The 18,799-nt window shown below is 36.2% G+C and overlaps 2 protein-coding genes across 2 annotated transcripts; both read right to left on the bottom strand.

Annotated features, from left to right (window-relative positions):
* Positions 1 to 198: 198 nt before the first annotated feature.
* SPPL4 (SIGNAL PEPTIDE PEPTIDASE-LIKE 4) lies at positions 199 to 7,096 on the bottom strand. The gene is made up of 14 exons (XM_021944630.2): positions 6,790 to 7,096; positions 5,311 to 5,469; positions 5,053 to 5,164; positions 4,671 to 4,790; positions 4,351 to 4,502; positions 4,051 to 4,233; positions 3,901 to 3,935; positions 2,713 to 2,875; positions 2,279 to 2,332; positions 1,921 to 2,013; positions 1,668 to 1,810; positions 1,209 to 1,279; positions 586 to 669; positions 199 to 466 (listed from the first exon to the last, which is right to left on the bottom strand). The coding sequence occupies exons 1-14, from the start codon at positions 6,922 to 6,924 to the stop codon at positions 360 to 362; spliced, it is 1,611 nt and encodes a 536-aa protein (XP_021800322.1). The 5' UTR covers positions 6,925 to 7,096; the 3' UTR covers positions 199 to 359.
* A 2,017-nt stretch (positions 7,097 to 9,113) lies between these two features.
* LOC110744628 (U-box domain-containing protein 33) lies at positions 9,114 to 15,533 on the bottom strand. The gene is made up of 9 exons (XM_021944617.2): positions 14,463 to 15,533; positions 13,831 to 13,952; positions 13,512 to 13,633; positions 12,879 to 12,983; positions 12,186 to 12,639; positions 11,857 to 11,994; positions 10,963 to 11,490; positions 9,764 to 10,528; positions 9,114 to 9,493 (listed from the first exon to the last, which is right to left on the bottom strand). Exons 1-9 carry the CDS (start codon positions 14,716 to 14,718, stop codon positions 9,311 to 9,313), a joined length of 2,673 nt encoding a protein of 890 aa, XP_021800309.1. The 5' UTR covers positions 14,719 to 15,533; the 3' UTR covers positions 9,114 to 9,310.
* Positions 15,534 to 18,799: the final 3,266 nt, after the last annotated feature.

Genomic DNA, 18,799 nt, shown 5'->3' with positions numbered 1-18,799 from the left:
CAGATGATTATCTTGCAATGCGACATATTTCAGCTCCGGGTTTACTTGCAAACTCTACAGTGTTGATATGTTCATTGCAGTCTTTACCGGAATCTTCTCCTTCACCGCGAAGCAGCTGCTGTTGTACAAGTTTTAACTTGGTCATGAAAAAGAAAACTAGGGTTCTACAAAACTGAATAGCGTAATAACAATGTTGGATGTCATAAGTATTCCCTGTTATATATCAGTTGGTCCTTGAAAAATCATCTTATGAACAACCTTGTAAATGTTTGATGCTCTCCTACAGCTATGACAAGTAAAGAGGTTTTTCTGAGTTACTACTGTACTAACTGCCACACTATTACTTTGTCCTACTACTTCTATTGAGAGGATTGGAGATGGACGTGCGGGCATGGCCTCTCTGGTTCTCCTCTTGTCCACAGAACTTTAAGGTCCCCTCTCATCTGTGCCAAAGTCAGTAGAGTACCTGCAGAATGTAACTAGCTTATGTCATTGCTGCTCACGACGAACGTTTAGTGCAAAACCGAATTCTACGAATGTTCGAGATAGATGTTAGTGCAGATTACAAAAGCTGTTGCATCTTACCGAGTGTGAAGGGAACTATGTACAACAAAGCAGGTTGGCCATGACCGTCCATCAAGTTCAAAGCCACATATGTGATGAGGAGACCTGCAATTGCAAATCGCCAAAGCAAATCATTCATAGGTGAAACACTTATCATTAGTGACAGTGACATGATCTACAAAATAAAATACTTGTTACAGTAGAGCATTAGACTTTCTACATATTAATAGTAGCAATTTCCAACAAGAAAAAAGCATAGCTCTCTTAGCCACTAGGGAGAGGAGACAGTAAAGGGCCTGCTCCCTCAGTGGCCTCCCCCAATTTTACTCAAATTTCTTTTGCAGGCAAGTTAATTTTTCCCTGTGGTGATATATGCTTTAAAATGTAGGTATTCTACACATTGCCAAGGAACAATAATGCCATTTTCTGCTAAAATTATTCCTCCTTTTTCAGGAGATATTTGTCAAATAGGTCATATCATGCGCAAAATCATTGACTCACAGAAAACACGGTGCCTGCATGTGAGCCACACATAAGTTTTTTAAGTCACCTAAAATTCTGAAACTAGCTCAACCAGATGCATTTTCTCGATATAGAAAAAAGAAAAGAAGTGCAAAATGCCCCAAATTTTAGCACATTCATACCTAAACCATAAGCGGTCATTGCCCACACAAAGTAACCAGCTCGAAGCTTCTTATTTGCCAACCAATCATACCTGCAAAATTACCCACAAATTGTCCGATTAATGAACTGTTGAGACAATGCCAATGTTATAAACCCTCATTTGTAGTAATAACTAAAAGTTCAGAGTATCTCAGATGTTGCTGTCATATTGTTATTTGTGAGTCCCATGGTTTTTCTCATTAATTGATCCGAATTTCATGGTTAACAGAGTAACTCCTGAAATACCTAAATGTCAGCATGTTTTCACTTTTATTCTCATGTTATAGAATTCCAAAACAAGCCCTGTAGTACACAAATATTTGGAAACCAATGCACATAACAGAAGCAAAAACACAGTTTCTGAAACAGTGACAGTCCAGGTTCAATTGTAGGGACTTAAAAGGGATTGTCAAAGATATATTTGGCTTCTGCTTTCAGACCTTAGTGAAAAGGCTACAACCAATCCTGGTATGATGATATCACCAAATCCGATGATGCTGTAGCCACCCCAAGGATCAAACAACCGTGGGATTTTCAGTAGCATTGGTATACCATCCTCTCCACTTTTATCACCACGAGCCACCTATACAGAAGAGGAAAGATTAATATCTAAATCTCTCTCACTTGCAGGACAGGTGTAACAACCTCTATATAGGGTGCCAGTAAGGAAGAGAGTTTTTCTGATTTACTCACCACTATCATTACACTCTCATGGAACCACCATTTAGAAACAAATACCCAGAAGATATCATATAAAAAGGCACAACTGAGAAGAATTGTTCCAACCTGATTAGAGAGAGAGAGAGACGGAGAGATTATTGAATAATGAAGAAAGCATATGTTATGAATCAGAGCCAGACATGCTTGGCAAGTGAAATCTCTAGATAAATAAATAAAAAATATTCATGGTGCAATTTTTTTCCCAACTAAATATGTATATGATAAGGATTTAAGCAATGTAATATTATTTAACCCCTAGGATCAGTGTAAACACTAGAAATTCATACTCTGCCCAAAAGTAATCAGAAAAAGGCAGGTTTTGAATTATCACCTTGAGATTCGGTACTCGAACAAGTTGAAGAACTGTGATTATCAGTGCAATACCCTGATTTTTCATGAGCGTAAGTTAGTGTCTACCAAACATTTTACAGATTACAAAAATCACTTTGCACAGCTATTACTATCCAGGGTTGACAAAAGAAAATAGGGAAAATATAATAGCATGATAAAAGTGGGCAGTCCAAATACAGGATCTTTGACAACTCATGAATTCAAGTATAAGGGTTTTATTTTTATTTTTAATCAGAGCATTACCAGCTTGACTCTGGTACTCAAAGTCAAAAACAAAGATGAACCAAAAAAGAGCTGGATTAGGGAGATACAAAAGCAAAGTTGCAATTGATTAGGTTTGGATGTAAAAATTCCAGTGGTACTCTATAGCCACATCAACATTAAGACCAAATAAAAAAAGAATTTATTTCTTACAAGGATATCTTGACCTATCCAAGCAAATGAGACGCGGCGATACACTGCCCAAACAACAGCAAATGCTATGCAGAAGGGAGCAACGGCTAGCGTCAGATATGAAACAGCTCCAAAGAAGGGCACTTTAACATATGATTCTCCAGCATGTTTAAATCGTCTGAAACTATATTTGGTTAATTGTCAGCTTCATATTAGGAGACTTCACCAAAAAGAATATATATATATACACACACACATAAAATTAAAACTTTCAACAAGGGTCTTTTTTTATTTTAAAAAATTATTTAATACTGATCCTTGCAAACATTCTTACCTTACAAATCAGCCCTTATGGAAACAGGGTTAAGCCGCTGAAATTTATATTTAATCAATGCTCACTAGGAAACATGATATTCACTGTCAATTTGGCCAAGCTGCTTTTTAACTATTTTTCCACCCTACTAAATAAATTTCTATATATCCATAAGGAAGGAGATGTATCAAGATCAGAACTTGGTTCTTATTTAACCTTGAATTTTTATTTTCAGGGTGACAATTTATAACAGGACACTATTAACATCACTTGATGCCCAACACGAAATTAGCGGGTCAAGGTTTACCATTATTTGACATAAATCTATAAATGACACAACTTGTGAACGCTAATAATAAACAGATCAGGTTAACTTCAAACACAATAACCGGATTATGACATGGTAAACCTATTTAACCAATAATGTACGAAGAAAATGATTATTGTTTTCTATTTTTCAGTTTCTTGATAATCCTTGTACAATTATAATATTCTGTTTCTTGGTTTAGGCTGCATCTAGATCAGGTAGATGTTTATTTTACGAGTGTATGAGTCATAGCTTTTTAGAACCAAACAGATTCTAATCTTAAGTTCGTAGTTGATATATGGATTGACACGGACACGATACAATTAATAAACAGGTTGCGTTGGGAATTAAGTCCTCTGACATAATTTACTAAATAGGATGGGTTAGGGTTGACAAATACTCAACAGGAATCCAAATTAACATGACATGACTAAATTGCCACCCCTGCTTTTATCTATGATGCATTCCCATAAAATGTCCAAACTAGCATGGCAAAGGAACAATGAAATTCAAACAAAAGTTTCTTGACCAACAGGAAATAGGGTGCATTCCCATAAAATGTCTAACAAAAGGAAGAAAAGAGATATACCATGATAGCAAAGTCACCAAACAAGTCTGCAGGCCCTGTGGACAGAAAGAGAAGGTTCAGCATTAACCTCAAAGGACACATGAATAATAGTGTCTTAATTAAGAAGTTGTAATCATAGTGGCAAAGTCTGCATAGAACAAATGGCAATACCTCTATCCCACCAATGCAGAACAAAACCACCAGAATCTCCACAAACCAGAATGACATAAGTTTGTAAAACATAACCAAGAAGCATGAAGCAATCACAACAAACAGGATTGCTGCTGTGGTGCTAATCTCCACTAAAGCATTGGAACGATCAACTTCCATATGCAAAGAATCATCAGAGGCATCCTGCGCACATAGCACCAAACCATATAGAAATTGATAGAATAAGTGAATTACACAGAAATAATTCAAGCCCCATGACTGCTAAAAGTTACAAAATAGCTGCTGAAAGTACAATATAACCTTTAATAGCTTGTCATGCTCAATAGCTGCTTCTCTTGCACTCCATGCAGACCAATAAGAAGCAAATATGATGGTACCAACAGCCATAAGCCACAAAAACACTTCTGCAATATCGACCACTGGACGCAATGGAGAGTACAGCTGCACAGAAACTGAATAAAGGGATATCAGAGGCAACAGTACAAGCAAAAGAAGACCGCTTAGAAAGAATAAAATAATGTATTTCCACGCAAGAAAACTATTTTTTTAAACAAGAAATAATCCAGAGTATGGTGATGCATGGCCAATTGTTAATATATGCAGAAAAAAAAAACACATACCTTTGGATTTGTTCATTAAATCATTTTCTAAGATTGCACCAACATCTTGAGGAAGCATAACAGCTGGTATGCCTATCTCAACATCAGGTTCATCGTCTTCACAAACCATCTTGAAAAGTTCTGTAAGACAGACAGCAGAATTTTTTGTAACAGCAACTTATTTTCACTTAATCAATCTTCTTAACCACTGGTTTTTTTTAATATAACCTGAGCAGCCATTATAACAATAGAGATCTTTTTATGTACTTGTTATTGTTTTTTCCCGCTTATAACCCGTACAGTTGTACTGAACATTGTTACTCAGGGAGAAAACTAAGAAGAGGACTTTAGGGATGAAGAGCTTTGTAGACCAACAAGAAAAGAAAAAAGTGCATGCAAATACCTGTACGGTTGTTTATAATGAGGATGGCTGAAGCATTAGCAGCTTCAGCATTATTTGCCTTCGCTGTGAAACTGCAATTGCCTCGGTGCACCAAAATGACCTCTTGTGAAAGCTACAAAAGAGCCATACACTCCACAATATGAATCCACAAAATGCATGAGCATATCTTACAACTTTAATAAGGAAGATGCTTATATTTCATGGCTGTGAAACTCTATAATGTAAATTGAGGATATGGAATTGAAAGGTTGAGTGTACCTTATTCTTGGGTTTCATACAAAAGTCAGGGGGGTCCGCGAGAACCACTCTCGTATTGGTGGCATGTTTTTCCTTTGATTCCAAGGTAGGTCCAAATCGAGCACCAACACCAACATACTCATTGTCTTCTACACCATTGACCCAAGTTGGGACCTTAACCTATAAAACAAAATACATTTAAATGTAACACCAAAGCTATATTCAAATTTTATGTTGAAAAAAGTGAAGAAAACAAGGTGCAATGCCTCCACTACAATCTTAGGGTATGTTTAACTGCCAAGTAACTGTGTTAGGTAAAAAGACAAAACAAATTCAAGTATTCCAATATACTATATAAAATAATTAGCTTAATCGAATCCCACAATGAGAGAAATAGATAATAAGTTTTCTTCAGTTATATATTCTCTGATTTTCATTTTTCCACTGTATTTCTGGCAACTAAACAAAGCTTAATAAAAAAAATTAAAGAAAAAGATCTTAAATTACTTCACAAGACAAGACATTCAGAAGAAGCACCAGGAAAAAAATTTCAAATGCTTCATTGTTTGATTGAAGATTAAGACTTTTCCAGGAAGCATTTGAAACAAATAATAATTGCATAGAAAAATTCTTTATTAAATATGAACAAAATGAAAGGTTTTCACATGCTTAAATAAATTTTCCATTTTATGATTGACCGAGTCTGGTATAAGACTTTATTTGATTAACTGAAGTAGAAATTTATAATCTTCAAGGAACCTAGATGATCATTTTGCCCATTTTCTCAGCAACCAGACAAAGAACAAGATAAAACAATATGGAAATTTTAATAACTCAGAGGTATTGCCTAAAGTCTTACTGCCCATCTGGTAGTGTTTATGTTTTTTTTTCCTTTCAAATTAAGGAGAGTCAGACAGATGAGAGAGGGAGATGAGAAAGGGAAAAGAAATGAGAGATGCGAGGAAAATACGAGGAAGAAAACATAGAATTACTTACAAAATAAAAACCAAAAACTAAATCTAGGAACAATTTTTTTCCTGAACTAGGGATTTATAGGCTGCACTGCATGAAAGTGTAACAAGCTTCAGAGAACAAAAGTATGAAATTTGTCAGCTTAGTTTTTCTTTATTTAGAAGTTTAGAACCAATTACATAAATAATGTCTATATCATGTACTGGATCACCATGCCACTCAAATTGAAGCTAAATTCTCATTTCCAACTGCCAAACAGTTGTAAATTCGCAATTAATTTCTTATTCACTAATTTAGCGCAATTTTCTCAATAACTAAACAAAAAGATTGAGCTTCTTAGTCCCGAAATCATCACAAAGTATTGAATTTTAATTTTTCATAAGCAAAAAATTCTATCTTTTCCTTCCCCTCACTCATCTCTTCCTTCTCCAGTTTTCTCAGCACCCAAACAGAAACTCAAGATCAAATAAATAAGGTGAAAAGTAAATTAACTTGGAAAATCAAATTTCAAAAAGTTAGTGAATTTACCAGAACGAAGTTGTTTTCACAACCAGGCCTCTTCGGAGCAATATTATCATGGTGAACAATGTCTCCAGCTGAGCTCAAACTCAGACTCAGCACCAACACACCGACCACTATCCTCACGCCTCTCCAAAAATCCATTTATTCACAGCAAAAAAGGAAAAAAAAAAAAATTCAACCAGGAATTGAAGAAGGGGGTTTAGGGTTTTCAGAGAGGAAAAAGGAGCCAACCAAGAAGTGGAGGAAGAAGATGATGATGAAAAATGTGAATGAATGGGAAAAAGGAGGGAGAGAAATATCGCGGAGTGCATTTTCCTTTTTCTTTCTTCCGCGTTTTACTTTTCGCGCGTTGTCGTTTTGGCCGTGGCTTTGTTGTTGTGTAACCGTTGAACTGGCTTTGCTTTTTGCGCTTGCGGTGTAGAAGTTGGACTTACTTACCGGCACCTTAAACGCGTGTGGAGCACGTCCCTTCTGAGGACTGGCGTAAGTATTTGTAGAACTTTTTTTAGTAAAAGTCGTCAGGTCAGGTCGGCTGGTCAGTGTCTGGATTTAATGTTTTGACTGGGATTGTGTTAGTTTAGGGTTATTTGTTGTAAATGATTTATAATTGAGAGCTTCTAGTTTATATTAAGTTTTTTTAACCCAACAAAATAAGTATATCACATTATTCACTCTCAAAACAAGTGATCATTTGTTTTATGTGATAATAAAGGGAGGCTACATCTATATACCACAAATATAAAGTCACAAGCGATGCATATAATCTTCAATTAGATAAAATCATTAACTGACATGACATGTACACATCACTTACCGTATCATGTAATATGCATTTCCCTGGCATTCTTGATTTTAAATTAAAATTATTTTATTGTCAAACTCTCTGACAACATAAGTATCTTATCTTATGATACCAAATACAAATGGCTTATTGATTAAGTTGATTTTTTTATATATAAACATGTGATTTAAAGTCATTAGGAAAACTTAGGTGGGGACTTATTTGGCACATGAGGACGATTCCCAATTAAAACATACTATTTACTACATAACTAAAATCATAAATATAATATCGTAACACATGTTATGCTTTTCACTCATCTTTGTTGCATGGCATTGAAGTCTCTATTCATTTTTTTTTCTTCTAAATTCACAAAGAAACAATGCACATTTATTGACATCATAAATACAAAAGTAGAAAATTACCCGTTTAAAGAAGCCTTACAAATATAGCATTATCCTTGTTTTAACATGGAAATCTTTCTCCATGTAAAACACCAAAAGTAACAAAAAAATGTAATGTCATACCCATAATTTTGGCAAAATTTTAAATCCAAATCACACACATTCACACCTGACTTTAGGGAAGCGTTTTTTCTTTGGTCTGAATGACTTTAGGGAAGCTTGAAATTTGAAAGACTGGAAAAGCGCGTGGGACAGCATCTGAACTTTTTTTTACAGGTTACCGGCTACTGCCCGAACAGGTTTTACGCTGCCGTATGGACCGTACAGATAAAGACGGCTGAATAAATTATTACCCCCCCTTATGATCACCTACCTGCAAGCTCACGCGAACGGAGAGACGTGTCAGAATGTAAGGGGGCATGTGATCCCAGTCAGCCAAACAATTTTATTCCTTTTGTCCTTTTGGTCATCCAACCCCAATGGCATGGGAACACGTGTGGAGTTACGTGGGCTTCAGCTCACAGGAGCACTGAGTTTCGTTAAACAGACGGCACTAAAGCCATAAAGTAGGGCCCTCACATGGATGCACTTTTCTGTGGTCAGCTATCCACACAAGCAACCGTACTTAATGGGGGAATCACACGTGCAGTTGGAGCAACCTCAGTCACATGTGTGGGGCCCAACTGAAGTTTTAGCTGCATCATGATCGGATGGGCTCTAGCCCAGTGGGCCTGTACTCTGAATCGACCCATTTGATTTGGCGTTTCATGTCTAGAGCAAAGCCGGTGGGTGACTGTCAGTCGTAGATGAGCGTGAATCCGACGGTGGAGACACACTCAGTAACAGCCGATGGTAGTCTAAGCGTCTGATGGGTTCTAGCTGAATGGACCTAAGCATGGAACCCACAACCATGGAGAGTTGATAGTCACCCATAAGCGCGTAGCTACTGTCTAAAAAAACTCTTCATATTTATCATTCCTACCAATGTTTTAAAGTAGAGAGGGATTCCTGATATTTCCAAGGTTTCATCATGTAATTCAAGAATCAATCATCATCTTGCAGTATATTTCATCATCTATGTCAAGCATACTTTATAAAGCATGGGTAAATCATTCAAAGAAGCATGAAAAACAAGTTGGAGCGAATGAGGAAAGTCTTCTGTACATTAATATGGCATGTAAACACATAATTTGTTTGTATGGCCACATAGGTTCAAGGAAGAAACCAACATATCAGAAACAGAAGAAATCTAACTTGGTACATTATACATGGGTGTGAATATATGTATGTAGTTATACATAACTATGTGGAACAAAACTATCCAAACAATTGGATAAGGATATCAATGCTGTTGCAGCCACTCCTGAATTGCAGAACGAAGAGCATGGTTGGGGACAAGATTCTTGTGTTCAAGCTTAAGATTTGTCATGGGTGAAGTATCATGACCACTGTCCAGCCATCCTCTCAAAGCTTCTGCTTCATAAGTAAATCCGTCTGCCGCAACATGCGGATCTTGCATGACTTCCTGCAAGTTTGAAAATAAGAGGAACTTTATTTTAAGGCACTTTCAATTGGGTAAAGCATTCGACCAAAAATTTTTTGAGTAAAGCAGACCTTGGCATAAAGAAAATCTTCACATGAACAAAAACATATATGAAGCTATATTAGATCGATAAAATGCATGTGTGTGCGTGACACAGAAAAACCAGTACACATCAAGTATCCGTCAATGGAGAATGTGGTGACCATGGAAATGTCAATTCAAGATATACAATAAATGATGAACAAAATTTACCTGGAAAATGGGACAAATAAAATAGGAAGGAGGTTGGAAATGCTCTTCAGTACCCAGACGGAATGACGATGAGCATCCACATGAAGCCCTCATAGGTTCAAGTACCCTCCAGACATCCGATACAAGGTCTGCCCTGCACTTCCGGCTCATCTCACAACACCTCATTGCCAAGCGAGCTAACTGTTCAGCCTGAACAAATGGCCAGTCTCCAGCCAAAGGATCCAATAGTGTTTCCAACTTTCCCGAATCTAATGCATATTGCACTTCCTTCGTTATCCCCAAAGCTGGTCTCCCAGTCAGCAGTCGTAGTAGTATAATTCCAAATGAATAAACATCTGACTTTGGTGTAAGCTCTCCTGATAAGACGAACTCAGGATCCATGTATGCAAAAGTTCCCTTTGGGCCAGTTATGCAACAGAGTGTTGTGTTGTTGCTTGAACCCTCCCCACGAGACAATAGCCGACAGATTCCAAAGTCACTAAGTTTGCTAACAAAGTTACCATCAAGGAGAATATTCGCAGGTTTCAAATCACCATGTACTATGCCGTGAGGTTTACTGGAATGGAGAAATATAAGGACAGAGCACAACTCTGTGGCAATGCGTATTCGAGTTTGCCATGACAATGGAGGAGTATTGTCCTTGCAGCTGAGTCGATCTTCAAGGCTTCCATTTGGAAGATACTCATAAATGAGAGTCCAAGATTCTGGACAGGCACCAATGAGTGTGACAAGATTGGAGTGCCTCAACTTACTCAATACATCCACCTGAGATGCAAAAACTAATTTGATAAATGGCAAACATGTCAATTAAATTTCTTCTGGAACAGCTTTTTTTTTCCCAAATTTTTTAGTTTGCAAATAAAATGGTTAAGTTAAAAATATTGCAAACAATGCAACAGCTTCAGCTTCTCCAAGGCCGGAAAATTTAAAAGGTTTCACATAGAAAACTTTCTTTATACTCACTTTTTAATTTCTCAATGCCAACACAGAACTTAAAGGCTGTTAAAGTGTCATGTATGAACATAATAAAAGCATAATAAGAGCTTATTTGGCTTTTGAAATAAAAACTAGAAGCTATTCGAAATTGTTTTTAGTTTTTCGTTCTATGTACCTCCCTCATAATAAATTAATCCTGTAAGCTCAATGCTTCTATGAATCAACGGATTGTTAAAGTGTAAACGATGATCAGGTTATCCTACCTCTTGCTGGAACTCAGAGGGACCTTGCATGCTGTGAGCGTGTAGCAACTTTATAGCCACCTGGGTGTGACGTAATGAGCCTTTAAAAATGCTCCCATATCCCCCTTCTCCAATCTTCAGTGATGGATCAAAGTTACGAGTTGCTTCCTCAATCTCTGTAAATGAGAACTCAGTGAAGAACTGAGGCAAGTGTGAGCTTGAGGCCTCTCCTTGTTTTCTCCTCAGCTCCTCAGCTTCTCTAAGCGCATTGTCACGCTCCACATGCAACTCATCCCGTTCTTTTTTGTAATTTTGTAAAAGTTCCACAGCTGAGATTATCTTCTCCTCCAAGCTCACAACCATCTGATCAGACTCGGCAATTTGGCTCTCAAGTAGTGACTTCTGATCTAGGGCAGCCCTTAATTCTTCCATGACTTCATCTCGTTGCTTCTTCATCTTTTCGAGTTCTTCTCTCTCTCTTGCTAGTGCTTCTTCAATTTCTTTCCTTTGTCTCAACTCCTCATTATATAAGAGCTCCGATGCTTTAGCCTGCAAATGGAGTGATTTCCAATTTTTTGTTTATGGAGTTTTCACCTCAGTGAGAACAAATATTATAGTAGTATGTTTACTTTTTCAAAAAATCTCAAATTACATATTACCAACACCCCCCCCCCCCCCCCCCCCTCCTAAGATTCACCACCATAGAAGAACAGGATTCACAACAAGGTAATTAATAATTTCCATGCAAATGATCTTGTTCATCTTAGATGATCAAGTAATATGATGGTAAATAAACAAATTACTATCTACACTGTCTACTGAAAGTACTGGAGAAAAGAAGAGAGGAAAAATGAAAGATATCATCTCCACAAATGGAGAAGGTAAAATGAAATGCCAACTAGAAACAAATTTTACCCTCCGTATGGCATCAATGGCATCCTTTTCAGCTTTCCCACGCCTGATTCCCTCCTGAAATGCCTCTCGCTTTGCATTTTCAGCCTCTGCCATTGCTTGTTCAAGATGATCATACAGACTATCATCTATATTTCCATCCTGCACCACCAAGGGATTTAAATTCAAACATTTTCAAATAATTTGGCAACTGAATTGACTCAGTTGATTTCTGCTAAGGTGGCAGGTGAAGTGCTAATTAATAATTTCAAAGTCTAAATTCACAACGTAAAACATGCAGAAGGTTCATGAAATAATTATCCGAACCGCACACATGATATTTTTTCACTTACCAATACACTGGGAGGGGATGAATGATTAAGTTCTTTCAAATGAGAAAGAGCAAGTGATTCAGTTGACCCATTTTCACTTCCCTCAATTGTCTCACACTGAACCAGAGCTAAATCGCCCAATGCAGAAGAGCATGATGAATATCCTGAAACACTCCTCCTTGATACCCTATCCCAGTCATCAGGACTCCCTCCTGCTTCGTACCTACTTGGAGTTGACAGCCCTTCAGTACCATCTGAGGAAGTAGCCTCAGTTATGCTCCCTCCATATTTCTCCATATTTGCCGATCTTACCCTGCGGTACAAATCTTGAGCTGGATTGGTGAGTTTTGCTCGATTATTCTGCCCAAGTGTAACAGATCTTGATCTAAAGCGGTGCGGTGATTGTTCAGGATCAGTGTTTGGACTTGGTTGCAGCAATGGAACGTCTGTTTCAACTCCATCTGAATTACCTTCCCTATTTTTTAATGGTATATGCATTAGTAGGCATGATTATCAAAATCAAGTTTGTACAGCAGATCACCAATAAATCATTATTAAACAATTAAAAACCATATGATTGCTTTGAAGCTTAGACAGTTTTCTCTTTGTGGAGTTATTCACATATCTTCCCTATATAAAGAAATAACAGAAGTTTCAAGAAAACCTTTTTCTTTTCTTTTTATATTTTATTTGCAAAGAAGGTTCAAGTAAAACCTGGTGTGTATAAGGTGCCCCTTGCAAATAAATTGTATGTGACAGGAAACAGGTGCTTGTTGGTGCACGTATATGGCTTTCTTTGACTTGAGGTCCATCATTTTCCTGCAAAATTAATCTGTGAGCAAGCAACCTCAGTGCAAAAGATGCCATATAATATACTCATAAAATGAACCCCCCGAAGTGAGAATAACTAACTTGTAACAAACTAAATATTCTCCTTCACGCAGACAAAAGCTGCACAAAAACTAACCTCTTCTATTGGGAACGCCATAAAAAAGATTATATAAAAAAATCATCCGTTGGGAAGGGAACTGGAATGTAATAACCAGCCAATTATTTGATGCGGAGGCATTAGTGAAAGACATTTCAATGAAAAACAGGTCTGTATAATTGCTGGTGCCTTCTCACGTTTTTTACCATACTTTTTCTTTTATTTTTCAGTCAATTAATTATCAAAGTGCCACTATAATATTGTTTCCGATCTCCTTCATGACTGATTATTAGCCCTCTCTGAATTAACAATGTATCCTACAGCATGCACAGTCAGGACCCATGTATCCATGCTGGATGAACAAAGAACCAAAAACAAAAATGATAAACAGGCATATGAGAAGAATACTTATGTAATACCTTGAATGGTATTTGTCTGCTGCTGCTCCCATTACAAGCTTCCTTATTCCATGCTGAGAGATGAGTTCCACAATTCCCTTCTCAATACAGTCCATTTCAATATGTAGTTTTTCAGCCCGAACCTACATTAAACAATCATCAGCCAAATATATCAGAAATCTTAGCAAATTTTATAAAACTTTTCAAAACTTCAAATCCTGTTATCTTGTTATTCACAAAACTTTTAGATAAACTACTTTGTATTGTAAAAGAAAGTTTTTACAAAAACCCAAAAAATAAAAAAGGAACAGAAAGGAAGAAACCGAAGAAGGAACAATACCCCCATTTGACGGCAAATACGAAGGTAATCCTCCAGGATCTTATTCATGTTTTGCCTCTCAATTTCTCGGTATGCTCTGACTTCCTCGTCCTTCAGTGAGCTAGCTGGGAACCACCCCCCCACTGCAAATCATGGAAACAGTGGAATATTAAATCCATTCGGAAGCTCGGAGATGGTAAGGCAGAAAGGCAACTTTGGTATATGAACATCTCAGCTTAAATGTAAGATCGTAAACTTTTCCAGATACACAGTACAATGACTTTGATATCCTAGCCAAATTCATAAAATATTTCATTGGCTAATTTTCCTGAGTTTTCTAAGTATTTACAAACTTCTCTATTTTTCTTCAATGTTTGTCCACATATTATCTGGTTCACGAGTCTGAGTCTGAATTCATATTTATTGAATGGCTCATACTGCCTATCAGATCCTAAAACCATGGTCCTATAGAGGCAAAGCATGATCCAGTTAGTAACTGGAAGTTGAACAAATTTTGTCCACAGGGTAATTCTAATTAATTTTCAATACAAAACACTCAATAATTCAGTTACAAAAGTCATATTACAACATCATAAAATAGAACATGAACTGTGCAAATTTCCTACACACACACACATATGTTGCAGACTTACTGCAGGGAATCTTCTGTGCAGGCTGGTGAACATGAGCTAAGCAAATTTTCTTCCCTCCTGAGTTATGGACTGCCCATACCAGAGTTGATTTGCTGTCTTTGACATCTTTTGCCACTGCAACATATATCATATCTTCAATCATGCGTGCCACAGGCTCTTCCACAATCTCTCCACCATGAGCCATGTTTGGAGAAATAACAGGATACCTTACCCGCTCTACAGGTTGAATTGCAGGCATAGAACTCACTACAGCCATGGAAAAACCTCAAAACCTCATACCAAGCTATCAAATCCTCTCTCTATCTCTCTCCAAAACAGTACATGCTTTCTTCTCTAAAACCCTGTTTTTCCTGAATTTCTTTTAGAACTTGATCAACAAATTCTCACACCAGGCTCTCTCTTTACAACTCAAACTACCAAATTCAACTCACTTTTGCTCCCCTTCAATTAGAAAAACGATTTATCGAGATCACACTCTACCCAATTCAACTTGATTTCTCAAGACATTAAATATAGAAGGGGAAAGCAAACTCAACTCTTAAAACCCACATCTTCAATAAAGAAAATTATCAAAATCTCAGCCAACCCAAGTCAGCTTTTTCCCTCTAGACCTCAAATTCAACAGATTCAACAAATAAATCGCCACCCAATCTAACAAATTGATCTTCCCCAATTGAAAAAGCTCTAGCATCAAACTCTCGCACCCAGAAAAGAAATCAACTTTCTCTCGCTATCTCTTTCTCCCTCTCTCTAACAGACTGTGTTTCCAGCTTTCCAAGACTTTCCACTCCATAAAGTGAATCAAAAAGGACCAGAGAGAAAAGGATGGGCTTGCAAAAAGATGAACGGAAAACCACAAAGGAGGTGATGCTTGAGGTCTCTATAGATATGATTAGGTCGTCTAAAAGAGATTGCTTGTCTTGCGCTTGAATGATTGTAGAGCAGAAACAGACTCTGACTTTATCTTACAGTATATTTTCTATCAAATTCAGGAAGTTACTTAAACAATTCCATGGCGGGCTCCATTTTGCTCAAGTATACTCACTGCCTCGGCTCTAAGCCCTCTCTCTCTCTGTCTGCTGACTCTGCTCGACTAGGTTCCTTGAAGGTGAAGCGGCGTGGGGTCCAGTGTTTAAAATTCTCGTCTTCATCGAAATTACGGGGCAATGGTTTTTTTTTTTTTTTTTTTAAACAAATCATCTTCTTTGTTTTTTGAGATATTATGGGTTTTGCATTTATAATTCAGTCAAAAAAGTCACTAACCATAAAATGTCAATATAATTAATTATAAAGGGTCATTATAATAATGGAGCAATCTAACATTAAATTTAAGACAATTTGATGCCTCTTCTTCACTAACTAAAATTGAAGAAACTCTGACATAGACATTCCAATTAAAATTGCAAACTCAGAACAATAAAAAAAATTAAAAAAACAAAAAAAAACCAAGCCATAAAATAATTAATATTCTAATTCTAAACTACTTTAATATACGTAAAAGTAAGCACACTCTCTCATCAATTTTTATTTGAGCATAATCTTATTTATTCATAATAATAATAAAAATCATTACATCAATTTGTGTAATAAATTAATATCTTTAATATTTTTGTTACACTTTTGTTAGTGGGTTGTGTTGGGGTCATTGTATCAATTTTCTATACAATGTCGATATTAATTATTTGAGCTATAAGGCCTTTCAAAATCAAACTTATAACTTGTAATTACTTATATAATACATATTAAGAAATGTGAAAAATATTATTTTCTTCATCTAATACTAGTTTATTTAGTGAAAATTGGGGTTACTTGTGTTTGATACTAATTTGACCCGTTCATTATTTGTGTTAGCATGCCTTGTCATATAGGGGCCGTTTGGTTCATGGGAAATGAGGCATGGGAATGGGAATTCAATTGCTTCCCATGTTTGGTAAGTCCGGGAATGGGAAATGGATTCCTGGCACATGGGAAACTAGGGGGGAAAGTGATGCCCCCCACTTAACTTGGGTTTTGTTTTCCCTCCTCATGTGAAAGTTTGTGAAAATGAGCCAACATTCAATGCACAATTTTCATGACTATTTTGTCCCTATGAACAATTTATAATTACAACGTATCATTAAATGCATTCTTTTTTTATTTGATTTAATATGGATATAATTGGAAAATTATACAAAGTTTGTTTTCCATTCCTACTCAAAACAAACATGGGAAAGGAAACAAAGTGAAATCTCCCGATTACTTTCCCAACATTACCAAACGTGGGAAAAGAATCTTTCATTCTCATTCCTTGGGAAATGACATGGGAATTGATTTCCCCTCAAATCCATTCCGTGAACCAAACGGGGCCATAGTGTTCATGTTAAGTAATGGCCATATTATACCTGCTTAAATCTTAATATGTCATAAATAATCACCTTAATCTTAGATTTTCTTCCTATAAACTATACGACATATATGAATTGGGACTTCTAATTGCCTTTCCTTATGAAACATAAATATGACATCAAGACGTACATTGATGATTTTGATTTTTAAAAGGAAATAAAAAGAAGAAGAATAATATGTTGATTAAACTGAGAGAGACCTCACGGGAAGCTTCTGTAGAGGTGCCCAGTTTGTAATTTCGCATATTATAAATATGAAAGTCAACATGTACGGAGCAATAGCGGGCCATGCTGCAGTGGAATAGCAATGGAATATCCTGTTGCGGATCTTTTGATCCTCCCTCCCCTTGGAAACGTCCACGCCATTTGGAGCAGCCCAAGATCTTCCCCCCACCCTGCCTTCGATTTCACCGCCATTTTAACTGTCTTCCAGCTCCTCTGTTTTTTATTCTTGTTTATAAAAATATAATTATTCTCACTCATTCTTAGGACCTACGTCATGCTCATGCACCATATTAAAAGATTGAATATAAAAATAAAATATATATAATTGGACGCTACAAATTTTAAAAAAAATATTTCATGGACTGTCCTTATGCAGTTGTTTCTTACCTTGTTCATCTTCATCTTCAAAATAAGAAAGTACATGTTTAGCTGGTGTGTGCCTTATTTGATTCCCAAAACAAGTACAATGAACTCATAACAAACGAAACAAAACATACATATATTTAACTAGTTTGATGGTTACTTGATTATAAAAATAAGAATGTTTGATAAATCGAACATATTACAATACTTGAATTCACAAAAACGAGCTTCCATAACTACACATCGCGTCATATTATGTATTAATATAGGGAATTGTTATTAGTACTCTAAAACAGTCATCGCATGTTCATCATTCACTTTTATTTTTATTTTTTTCATTAGAAAAGAGTGCACGATGACTCTTTAAAGTGCCAATAACAGCTCTCTTAATATATACTTAACTAGTTATTTATAAACTAATGAGAGGTTGTATTGATTTTCTAAAGCTGCCCACTACACTCCAAATAATATGAGAAATTATAGAATAATACGATATTACAACAGGATATATATAGAATCAGTTTGGAATTCAAATGTCAAAGTCAAATTAGTTGATAATTTGGCGAATAACAAGGAAAATGAAAACAGTACCCCCTTGCCATGGTAATTTCTTTTTCATACAAAACGGTCACAAAGAAGATTGGATAGTTTTCTTGTCATTTTGTTTCATTCCAATTAATGAGTTTGAATTTCATGCACTCTCGATACGTTAAGCAAACGCAAGTTTGTACTATCAACAAAAAAGTGAACACCACGTTGTTGACCAATCAATTCGTAGATATGTAAATAGCAGCATTGAACCGAAGAAAAGAGTAACACGTAATTTATATGTAGCGGAAAAATTATACATATATAATATAAGTGATAGTCTAAACTACAATACGAGGGGGAGTTTTTCACACATACGTTACAAATGTATCATAAGAGTTTGATTATGAAACTATTGATTTGTAAATCAAGATAATTTTTCACTGTACTAGATCCCGTTGATAAGAATTCTTAAGTTCGAATCATTTTATAATTTCTAACTTTGTGGCTGATTATTTATGCAACCTCATTTTATAATAACTAACTTTGTGGCTGATTATTTATGCAACCGTAGAGGCGTTCACGAAATATTAATACTACACCATCGGTATCGTATCCGCATCAGAAACTATTTGTCATTATTTGATTATTTGTACGCGGTTTCAGTCAGTCAATTTTAACTTGTAATTCTAATTAAATGCTTTAGGACCAAAATGTTATCGTCACAGCTCACACCAGCGACCTTCATAAATGGAAACAAATAAAATATCTTGGCAAATTTGATTTTGTCGGGGAACGGTACAAGCGATTAGACATAAGAGTTCAATACAAAGCAGA

The sequence above is a fragment of the Prunus avium genome, chromosome 2, assembly GCF_965620075.1.
Source record: "Prunus avium chromosome 2, drPruAviu1.hap1.1, whole genome shotgun sequence".
NCBI classification, from domain to species: Eukaryota; Viridiplantae; Streptophyta; class Magnoliopsida; order Rosales; family Rosaceae; genus Prunus; species Prunus avium.
Note: the sequence above shows the minus strand (reverse complement) of the source record. Positions and strands in the feature narration are given on the sequence as shown.

What these genes read in the sequence shown, in the direction of transcription:
- SPPL4 (XM_021944630.2), bottom strand. Translation starts at nt 6,924, where the DNA reads ATGGATTTTTGGAGAGGCGTGAGGATAGTGGTCGGTGTGTTGGTGCTG. An exon ending in AATGACCGCTTATGGTTTAG is followed by an intron (nt 670 to 1,208) that starts GTATGAATGTGC and finishes TTGCAATTGCAG; the next exon opens with GTCTCCTCATCACATATGTG. An exon ending in CATAGTTCCCTTCACACTCG is followed by an intron (nt 467 to 585) that starts GTAAGATGCAAC and finishes TACATTCTGCAG; the next exon opens with GTACTCTACTGACTTTGGCA.
- LOC110744628 (XM_021944617.2), bottom strand. Translation starts at nt 14,718, where the DNA reads ATGGCTGTAGTGAGTTCTATGCCTGCAATTCAACCTGTAGAGCGGGTA. An exon ending in CCATTGATGCCATACGGAGG is followed by an intron (nt 11,491 to 11,856) that starts GTAAAATTTGTT and finishes CTCCATTTGCAG; the next exon opens with GCTAAAGCATCGGAGCTCTT. An exon ending in CCTCTGAGTTCCAGCAAGAG is followed by an intron (nt 10,529 to 10,962) that starts GTAGGATAACCT and finishes TTTGCATCTCAG; the next exon opens with GTGGATGTATTGAGTAAGTT.